This window comes from Lithobates pipiens, unplaced genomic scaffold (assembly GCF_037356315.1).
Source record: "Lithobates pipiens isolate NorthernLeopardFrog02 unplaced genomic scaffold, aLitPip1_a1.2 Scaffold_75, whole genome shotgun sequence".
Classification (NCBI taxonomy): Eukaryota; Metazoa; Chordata; class Amphibia; order Anura; family Ranidae; genus Lithobates; species Lithobates pipiens.
The window spans coordinates 403,995-415,270 of record NW_027507898.1 but is presented as its reverse complement, the minus strand read 5'-3'; the positions used below and the strand labels follow the sequence as shown (position 1 = coordinate 415,270).

The 11,276-nt window shown below is 44.6% G+C and overlaps 1 protein-coding gene and 1 pseudogene across 1 annotated transcript in view; one reads left to right on the top strand and one right to left on the bottom strand.

The window, feature by feature from the left end:
* Positions 1-735: 735 nt before the first annotated feature.
* LOC143959453 (U2 spliceosomal RNA) lies at positions 736-868 on the top strand (annotated as a pseudogene).
* A 3,155-nt stretch (positions 869-4,023) lies between these two features.
* Positions 4,024-11,276, bottom strand: part of LOC143959438 (kelch domain-containing protein 2-like) — a 56,346-nt gene continuing 49,093 nt past the window's right edge. The window contains exons 10-11 of the mRNA XM_077468085.1: positions 8,374-8,471; positions 4,024-5,056 (exon numbers count right to left, since the gene is read on the bottom strand). Of these exons, the coding sequence (XP_077324211.1) occupies positions 4,851-5,056; positions 8,374-8,471 (304 nt within the window). The 3' untranslated portion in view covers positions 4,024-4,850. The remainder of the gene's footprint in view (positions 5,057-8,373; positions 8,472-11,276) is intronic.

The following is an 11,276-nucleotide window of genomic DNA, read 5'->3' as shown; positions in this document are numbered from 1 at the left end:
TTTTTTTTCCCAAATTTTTGGTCTTTCTTCATTTATAGCGCAAAAAAAAAAAACCCCCAGAGGTGATCAAATACCACCAAAAGAAAACTCTTTGTGGGGAAAAAAAGGACAAAAAATTAATTTGGGTACAGTGTTACATGACTGAGTAATTGTCATTCAAAGTGTGAGAGTACTGAAAGCTGAAAATTGGTCTGGTCACAAGGGGGGTTTAAGTGCCCAGTTGTCAAGTGGTTAAAATTCAACATCAACACAGTGGTACAGACTTTTAAATACTATGTTTAATGATATCAGCTCAGGTAAGTGCTAACAGTAAGTGTGAAATGTAAGACTTAGTGGGTGTAAAAAAAGATGTCTGCTTGGCGACTTCAGACTGTAGGCACCCCCTGAAGAAACCTCAAGGCACCCTGGTTAAAAAAGGCTGGCCTAGGAAAATGCTGTCTAACTGTACATATCAGGAGTCTTCAGGAGGACAGGAGGAAGGGTTTTCTCAGCTAAGCCTACTCTCCTGCATGCATGCTTGGCTAAGGGCAGATGGATTCTAGGAAGTAAATGTTACATGAATCATTTGCCTTTACTCAAGATCGCAACAGCTAGAAATGTTAAGGGAGTGTTTTTCAAGGTGATTTCTCAACATAATAAAACATTGCAACATGGATAGGGTAGTTTGCTTTGAATATTAAAAATTAATTAAATAGTGTTCTTGGTTTGTGGTGCTCAGATGCAGTCTAGATCCACATCGCATCTCGGCCTTTTGGCTAAGATCAAGTGTAGTATCTGTTCTTATCAGTTGCCAGGAGGTGGCGCTTGCTCCTGTCCCTGCTCTGCAGCGAGGTGGAGCAGGGGTGGCGGTTGCTATGCACAACCTGCTGGCGTGAAGGTAAACTGGAGTGGTTCGTAGCCGAAAGGGAAGCCTTATGATGGGGATGGAGAACCACTGGTCATCGCCGAAGGGAGGGGACCCTGGCCTTCTAGCTCTGGTCAGTTTTTCGGGAGGGAACGCTGGTTCCCCTTTCTCCCACCGGGGGGAACGGCCAGTACTTCCTGAATGTAATTAGGTAGGAGTGATGGGAGTCAGGGTGAGGCCTGATGGCAAAGGGCTCTCACTAAGCTCCTAGATCTCCATGTCTTTCTGCCTGGGGAGGGGGCTGCTGTGTGTCAGGGATGCTTTTGAAAAGCCTGTGGTGATGTGCCCCTGAAGTGGCAGTTCAGGGGTGCCTTGCTTTCACTGTGAGAAATCACTTTGATGTTTGGCACCAAGGTCACTTCACCACAACACACGTTTTTCACACCTGCCTCTTGGGCCCAGCCTTTTGGCTAGGACCAGGGGAAATTTTTATTCCTGGCCGGAGGGCCAGCCATTGTATCTCACAATGGTCACTTTCACTCACTCTCCCACTTCCTTCTCCCCACTTTCTTTTTATGTATCCCTTTGTCACTTTTTTTTTTGGTGTGTCACGTTTTGTCACTGTGTGATGAGTAGGGTGTCGGCCCTCGGGCCAACCCTGAAAGTCTTGGGAGGGGGTGGACATAAGCATTCTGGCTTGGTTCGCCCTCTCTCTCTCTGGGGGTCTCCCCAACCGAGTACTTGGGTGGGTCTGTTTCGGCAGACCTTCCAGAGAAAGGTGGTCATCTGGTTTCGGCCAGATGGACCTAGTATGGTACCTCAGTCCCCGTCTGGAGCCTAACACCCCGGGGGATCAGGGTAAGGTCCTTCCTCATGGAGGACAGTGGTACACTCTTTATGTGTGTGCACTTTTTTTGGCACCGGGTGGAAGTTTTTGGGTGTTTTGCACTCCACAGGCTTTTCAATAGAAAAAAGTAGATTCACATTGCGTGCATCCACTGTACAGGTACGTCGGTTCACGCAGCCAGGCCGCCCCGCCACAGTATATGTGTGGTGCGCGGTCCGGAAGTGGTTAAAGGATCTGCTACTGACAGTTTGGTGCCAAATACCAAAGCATACCTTTAAAGCTCTAATTTCATCCATGCCTTGATGCGTCAGTGCTGTTTTGGCAGCAAAAAGGGACCTTCTCAATATTAAGTGGGTCAACATAAACTTATGGCTTATCAATGTATCTTCCCAATTCAATTTTCTACCAATTTTACTGTTTTAATATAAAACAAAATCTGCCATTTATATAGTTTGAACCCTCAACTGAGATGGATTCAGAGCCAAATGCATATCTTTACATCTATAACTTTCAGTTTGTTGGCTTTAAGTCATTGTGGTTTCTTACAAAGATTATACCAGTCCATTAAAAGAGTATTTTTTATTTTTTTTTGTATCATACTTACCTAGGTGGATGTATCATCGGTCCCCCCATCGCCTCTAACACTCAGAACAGAGCGATCAAATACCACTGATAGCAGCTCTCTGCATATGGAGCTGTGAGAACCAAGCTATCAGTCAGCGGCTTTCTGCTCTATCCCCCCTCGCTCACTGGAGCGCTGGGCTGTGGAAGGGGTGGGAGCAGCCAGCTCAGGTTTCTCAGCGGGTCGCTGAGAGCCTGAGCCAAGTGCTGGTCCAGGAATCCAGGCGGATCCTGACGCTATGATCGTGATGATGCTCGAGCCTGGACCCATTCGGTGACGTCACCAGACAGGGGATTCAGCCCACTATCTGCTAAAACTGGATTACAGGAGTGCAAAATTAATTGCACTCCTGTGACCCACTGAAGAAGTACAGCACAAGTGAGCTTTGGGTGTACTTCTCCTTTAAAAACTTTGGGAGAGAATTATCAACTTTGTTGCACATCTAATGAACACAAACAAAGAAAAACCAGATTGAGGCCTGGTGGCATTTCAGACGCTACTTGAGTTGCACAGAATTGCATGATATCACATTGCTGTCCGTAGAAATCAATGCAACTCAGCACATAGTGGTTTTGTAAAAGGCTCCTGCACTACTTTGGTGCGATTCCGATGCAGTTTTGTCCCCATAGAATATGCAAACCACATCCAAGTAGCACTGCATAAAATCACTGAAAGTTGGAACAAAATCAGATTGCAACAGTGTAAACCAAGTCACCAATTGTTTCTCAATATTAGAGATAAACATCTTATATACTGTAAGCTTTTTTGCACTTTCAAAACCAGGTCAGGACCAGTAAAATGGGAAAGTGTTTTATATCATAGAAATAAGCCATCTATAGGAATGTTGCTCTCAGCGCTGCAGACTGTGCAGACTGTGTTCCTACAGGCTCCAGTCATGGAAATCATAGATGGAAAAATAATGATGCATGTTATGAGAAAAATCTACTGTAAGATCGTAGCTACAGTCAAATTACCGCACAACACATTTTCCACACAAATAGAGCATTCTTTTGGTGCTATTTAATCATTGATGCGTTTTTTATTTTTTTGCGCTATAAATCAAAAAAGACAAAATTCGGGTAAAAAATAAAATTATTTGTTTCTGTTAAAATTTATTGCAGAGTATTGGCACTGAGCAGTGCTGTGGGCACTACAGATCCAGCCCACAGCAAGCAATCTCTCCCCCACTCCCCTGGTACTGTACAGATCGGTACGGGGGGGGGGGGGGGGGGAGAGGAACCGGCGTCATGAGATGACAAGTGATCGCTCCGTCATTTGACAAAGCGATCAAGTGGTAAGCAGCCGCTACCAGCGGCCATTTAACGTGATGTGCTGGGTTTTCCAGACCCGGCGGTCATGGATATCTCCGAGAGCGCTCCCCAGTGGGCGCGCAAGTTCAACATTCCGGGAGGACATCCATGGACGCCCTCCCAGAATAAGCCGACCGCTCTGTAGCCGTCTTTCGGCCATGGCCTGGTCGGCAAGTGGTTAATGTCTAAACCGTTGGCAATAAAAGTGAGTACACCCCTAAGTTAAAATTTCCAAATTGGGCTCAATTAGCCATTTTCCCACCCCGGTATCATCTGTCAGTGTTAGAAGGTCTCATGTGTGAATGGGGAGCAGGTGTGTTAAATTTGGTGTTAGTACTATAGACAAACCTGCACCAAAATAACATGATCCAGTAAAAGAGACAAAGAAAAAAAGCAGTGCTATTAACAAATACTTGTATTTGATAGCATTCGTATGACAGAAATAACAACTAGGCAGTCTTAAGACACAAAGAACAAATTTAAAGAATATGTAAAACTGATTTCTAACTACTCATAATTGTATAAAACTCTCTTTACAGTGAAACAAGCATGTAGAATTCAAAATGTACAACCAAATGAAACAAGCTCTGCTAACACACTTAAAAGATGCTTTTTATCCCCCATTTGAACGTTTTACTGTATACATAAGTTTTTCTGTTAAATAGGACTACCTACAGTATATTATTTTTAATGTGGAAGAAAACGAAACTTTTGAACTTGTAGCTACAGATAATAAAGCTTACTTATATGTACAGTACATATCTCCTAAACTTACACTGTATAGGAGATATTCACAAGCGATGCTGCCAGTGATGTCACCATCGCATGAGCTCTGAAGGGATGGCATATTTGTGTCGTATTTCAAGAGCTTCGTGCTGAAGCCAAGGGCACCCGATCTACCGTGGCTCTGGCCACTCACACAGCCGAAGCCCGCAAACCCGGAAGGAAGAGCAAGTGAAGATGACGGCACCGGGAATCCATGACAACGCTGCATCGGAGGGATCCACTTTACAGGCAAGTATCAAAATGTGCTAGTATGCAGTGCATACGAGTACATTATGACTTGACCCTAGCCTGCAGAGGGCCCACTGAATTTTTATTTCAGTAGCGATTTTACTACCACTTTAAGCAAGTCAGATTTTATTAAAATTCTATACAAATCACAATTCACATTTATATACAAAATAAAAAGTCAAAAGATTTATAAACAGAAGAGAAGTCAGAACTCTACAAATTCACAATATCGGTTATCTGCAGTCTGACAGTATCAGAGTAGAACTGCCCCTCGTTGTCTCCTCCACCAAAGATCAGCAATTCCTGAGGACTGCAATCCTTACTTTCCTCTTGCACAGCAGGGAGGGTGAGCATAGCGTACCCTGCACGGGGTGAACGAGGCAATGATTTGTGAACTAAAGCAGTCCAAGTCTTTGTTACTGTAAGAGAAAAAGAAACCTTAAAAACATTTTAACCACTTGCTTACTGGGCACTTAAACCCCCCTCAGTCCCAGACCAATTTTCAGCTTTCAGCGCTGATGCACTTTGAGTGACAATTGCGCGGGCATACAACACTGTACCCAAATGAAATTTTTATCATTTTTTTCCCACAAATAGAGCTTTCTTTTGGTGGTATTTAGTTACAGCTCGGAGTTTTATTTTTTGCTAAACAAACAAAAAAAGATGCAAAAAAAAAATAAAAATAAATCATGTTTTAATAGTTTGTTATAAAATTTTGCAAACGGGTCATTTTTCTCCTTCATTGAAGTGCGCTGATTAGGCGGCACTGATAGGCTGCATTGGTGGGCACTGATGGGCTGCATTGGTGGGCACTGATGGGCTGCATTGGTGGGCACTGATGGGCTGCACTGGTGGGCACTGATAGGCATAGTTAAGGCGGCACTAATAGGCACAGATAAGGCGGCACCGATGGGCACAGATAAGGCGGCACTGATGGGCAAAGATGGGCACAGATAAGATGGCACGGATGGGTGGCACGGATAAGTGGCACGGATGGGTGGCACGGATGGGCACTGATAGGTACCACAGATAGATGGGACTGATGGGCACTGATAGGTGGCACTGATAGGTGGCTCTGATAGGTGGCACTGCTGGGCACTGATGGGCGGCACTGCTGGGCACTGATGGGCGGCACTGCTGGGCACTGATGGGCGGCACTGGGGTGCAGCACCTTTGAGGCAGATTGGGTGGCACTGTGGGGTGGCACTGTGGGTGGCACTGTGGGTGGCACTGTGGGCACTGACAGGGGGCACTGACGGGGGGCACTTACTTTTTCTTTTATTTTACTTCAGGATGGCACTGCGGGAGGCAGGTGGGCACAGGCAGGTGGTCCCTTGTATTGATGGCCGTGATCGGGACTGATGTCCCGATCATGGCCGCCGGTGATCGGCTTTTTTTTTCTCTCCTCGCGCTGTCAGCGCGAGGAGGAATAATAGCCGATTACCGGCTCCGTTCTATCACATGATCAGCTGTCATTGGCTGACAGCTGATCACGTGATAAGGGGTCGGGATCGACCCCTTACACGGATCGGTGATCAGGCGAGTCTCACGGACTCGCCGATCACAGAGCGCGCCGCGCGCGCCCCTCAGGGGGCGCGCAGGCCGCTCGTAACCAGGACGACGTCAATAGACGTAGTCCTGGAAATGTAGGTCCGCGCTAATGCCGTCATTTGGCAATAGCGCGGATCTGAAGTGGTTAATTATGTAATATTTCCCAATTCGATACAATGTACTATTTCACTGTACAATAGCCAATTTGGAAATAAGATTAAGATATGCATTCACAGCCCACAACAGAATAGACACACGAAGGGTTCGGTCAATGGCGGCAAACACATTTTGGCGATTCTGTTACTGAACCTAAGGTTTCATGCATAAGCTCAAAGAGTTGTGAGATGTAACCCAAACTTTGTTCATTTTCAGTCAACTGGCAGCAAGACAAAATGTCATGCAATAACTAGCTACAAATCAAATTTTATTTGATGGGTTGCAACAGTTAAACTATTTTTATGTTGCATATGTACTTTAGAAATGTGATGCAGTAGTTTTATGCAGATTATTGTTCAGCTTTTATCAAAGGTTCTCCCACCAAATTGAATGTGTACTTTTCACAAAGGACAGAACATGGAAAATCTACAAAAAAACTACTATAAGTATAACATGCAAGCAGTCCCATATAATTTTGTTCCTACAGCTGAAAGGGCAAAGCTCTCATACTTCTTGATAGCATCAGAGCTTGCAAGCCTCTGCCTGCCTTCTGTACAGTTCTTTTGCCTAATGGGCAAAAAAAATAAAAAATCTGTGGGGGCAGAAGGAAAAGGCAAACTCAGGTTCTATTTGGACATTTTGGAGCTTTGCTGGTCAAAGAGGCCCAAAATTTCATTTGAGGGTGTGGGTGGTTACTGCAGATAAGGTGCACTTTAAACCCGCAGCAGTTGTTTTTTTTTCCAATGACTAGGTCTCTAACATAATTTTTAATCATCTAATTTGTAGCACATTTTTTTCCAATGTGCTGCAAATGAACTAAAAGCAAATAAGTATTTGAAGTGACCCTATCAGCAGACCTGGATGTAGGCAACTACTCCATCATTTGAACTATGGTTGGTGGAGGTGAACTCCACCCTGACACATAAAAAAGTAATTACATTTACATAGAGGATGATCCTACAAATAAAACAAAATATAGGACCAATAGCCGAAACAGCTAAATGTGTGTTTCAAGCGATTGTAAAGGCATACGTTTTTTTTGTTATCTTAATGCATTCTATGCATTAAGATAAAAAGCCTTCTGTGTCCATCAGCCCCTCCGCAAATATACTTACCTGAGCCCCATCTAGTTCCAGCAATGTTGTAGGAGTGTCTAGGCTGCCCGGGACTCCCCTCCTTACTGGCTGAGACAGCAGCACAGCGCCATTGGCTCCAGCTGCTGTCAAAGTCAGTCAACCAATGAGGAAAGAAAGGGGGCAGGCCGCAGGTCCATGTCTAAATGGACACACGGAGCTGTGACTCGGCTCGGGTGCCCCCATAGCAAGCTGCTTGCTGTAGGGGCACTCATCAGGAGGGAGGGGCCAGGATAAGAGGGACCCGAGAAGAGGAGGATCCAGGCTGCTCTGTGCAAAACACCTGCCCGCGGCTGAAAAATTGTATATAACTTTGACCTATATGCCTCCATATGGTTTCCAAAAGGCTAGGTATGTCCATTGCGTTTTGCTCCTCCTCAAGGCAGTGTACGTTCTTAAATTTTTCTTCCCCTTGTTCTTGATAATGGGTCATGAACAATTGACTTGTTCTGTTAGGTTATATTATGCTGTGTTAGTATTGAGCTCAATAAAAATCTCTCCATCCCCCCCCCCCCCCCCCCAACGTGGAAGTGACTATCAGCCATTTTTGACTTGCAAAAGTCCTGTCCTACAGGATGCCCCCCATGATGCCTGTTAGCGTGGTTAGATGGGAAACAATTCTTATTTTACCTTTCAATTCCCATGCCCAATTCAATACCTCAGTTGCTCAAAAGCACACTCTCATCATACTGGGAAACAAGCAGTTGATGATCTGTATGCCTGAAGCCAGGCCCCAGCAAAGTGTAGGCACACAGAAGAGATTTGTCCAGCTTACAATACCAGTATGTGCTGGTAGGCAAACGTTTAAAATGGCCAACAGGCTCATTCTAAGCCCTTCAGTAGCAACAGCCAAAAACTGTAAATTAGGTCAAAGTAAAAACAAGTCACATTTGTACCTGTATTAAACATATGGGTGTCAGTTAAAGCCTGATTCCCATCATAGCCTCCATAGATTAGGAAAGAAATATCAGACACAGACGCAGCTGAATGCCAACTGAAAAAAAAAAAAAAAAAAATGTGTGATCAGTTTATACAGATATATAAATCATTTACAAAATTAAAGTAAATAAAGTAACTTGGTAACTTGTTTAAAAAAATAAAAAAATAAAAACACTTTCCTTAGTACATAAAAAGGTGACTATACAATCCTCAAACAATATAAAATCAAATAAGTGTATTTATTGGGTAAATGCAGGAGTACTGTCATGGAGATCCTGCCAGAAATCTGCACCCCAGGCCCTCTGGCTCACGCCCGCGGACACGCACCCCTGTTGGCGCCAGACAGGCTATTTAAGCCTCTGTCACAGACGGTCCCCGCTGTCTGCTCTACAGCGTTGTGTGCCCGAGAACCTGATCTGAAGTACTTACCTGTGATTTAGACCCGGCTTGTCTGTTATCTACCTACCTGTTATCTGCCTGCACCCGACCCCGGCCTGTCTGACTACTCTCCTGCCAGCTCCCTTGTACATTGCTGCCAGCCCGATACCTGACCTTGGCCTGTCTGTGACTACTCTTCTGCCTGCTCCCTTGTACCTCGCTTCCAGCCTGATACCCGACCCGGTCGGCCAAGCTGATCCAGTTTGCTGAGCTGACCCGGTCGGCCAAGCTGATCCAATCTGCTGAGCTGTTCCGGTCGGCCAAGCTGACCCAATCTGTTCATCCCTTCCGGTCTATTGATCCTGCCAGGCACCTGTGCCCCTCCTTACTCCTGTGTCTCCTGTTACCTTACCAGGGAACCGGTAGTGGGAGCCGTAAGGGAGGCTCTCCTCTGCAATTCGGGCTCAAAACCATTAGGTACGTGACAAGTACATGTACAAAAAGGGTATAAAAAAAAATTGTATTTAATGCAAGGAAAAAAAAAAAAAACACAATTCTCCTGCCACAAGGTCGCGGCAGCAATAATATCAGTGTATAGGACCCTTCCCGACGCATTTCGTGGTCAAACACATAGGCAGATCCCTTAGACAATGTGTTTGAGCACAAAACATTGTGGCCTTTTTGTACATGTACTTCTACATTTACCAAATAAATACTACAACATATTAGCTACATTCTTCGCTGAGCTTTTTTTTTTCTTTTAAACAGTTTTTTCTACAAACTACACTGCGAGTCCAACACCTTTTACATAAGATGCTAGTTCCCAGCTGATGTTGAACAGGTTTTGACACTGCACAGTTCCCTTGAAATGGGATGTTTTAAGACACTTTTATATTTTGTTTTTTTCATGCACCTTTGCACTTTATGTCTAATCATGAATTTAAGTTTTTTTCATGTTGTTTTTTCACTTTGGACAATTATTCATTCATTCTATTCATTTTGGTGATGTGCTTATTTAAATTTTAGATGCTTCCAATTACCTTTTCTCAGGATGCTCCAGTCATGTGATCGGCTCCAGCAGCCAAAGTAAGCCTATGAGTGATGTCACAGCCCAGGCATTCCATCCATTAAAGCCACCCACTGAGAAGATCATGTGACCAGACCAGAGTGTTTTGAGAATAGGCAAGTATAAGTATCTTCCTTCTACAGGTCAGTTAGAATATAAGTTAGAAGGTGGATGGGAGCAGTTTTAAGCTCAGTTAGAGTTAGGCCTGAATTCTGCTTTAAAGACATACTAAAGTCTCCTGTTGAGTGCCCCCATAGCAAGCAGCTTGCTATAGGGGCAGCCGAGTCGCAGCTCCCTGTGTCCAGTCAGATACCAAGCCGCAGCCCGGCCCCGTCCCCTCTCCCAGGCAGCAGTGTCTCTCATACAACATCGCTGGAACGAGATGGGGCTCAAGTAAGTTTTAGAAGGGCTGCTGCACACAGAAGGCTTTTTATCTTAATGCATACAATGCATTAACATAAAAAAATTCTGCCTTTTTCAACTACTTTAAGGTCTTTATACAAAAGGAAATATCAAAACTAAAGCAGGTAACTGCACAAACCCATTTATGCATTGTGTCTACCCCTTTCTGTACGATGCATTAAGAACAGGAACACTGACAGATACATTAGAATTCTTTCAACTATGATTTCAAAATATAACATTTAGATGATCCCATCTTAAAGTGGATGTAAACCTGAAAAAAATATTTTTTAATGAAGACATCTACCTGGTACAGTAGAGGATGTCAAGTCATCTGTGCCCAGTCTTACCACAAAGAGTTAATCCTGCTCTGAGCAATTCTCTTTTTTTACTAAGATAAAAAAACGACACACAGATAAATGTGTGTCAACACATCCCTCACTGCTGTGACTGACATCTAATTTCTTTATCTCATGCATAGCATGAGAGCAGAGAGCGAGTTTACAATTCCAGCTTCACATCCCTCCTCCTTTCTTCTCAAGCTCTCCAAGGATTGGCTGCACCCCACCTCAGCATGAGTGGGCATGCTGAAATCATGTGATACCTTTCCTGAGTTTTGACTGGATGGTACTCATCATGGGACATAATCCACGAGATCAGCAGAAGATCAGCGGGACTAAGGAGGATTTACATGGTGCAGTCAGCTCCCAAAACAGTAGCAGAAAGAGTAGGAGAGTGTAGAAGTGAGCAGGGAGTCGCGTGATGTCACGACCCCGCCCCTCAAATGCCAGCAGGGAGACCCGTCCACCGATTCAGGAGCTTTGAGGGACTTCTACAGCTGAAGGAGTTTACAGAGGAAAAGGCAAGGGTACATGCAGGAGTTTTGCATCTATGCACAGATTAATATTGTGCCATTCGTTTATACTGGGTGAGCGGTGGGTTTACATCCACTTTGACGACTTCAGCCCGGACCATTTTGCTGGTCAAAGACCAGACCACTTTTTGCGATACGGC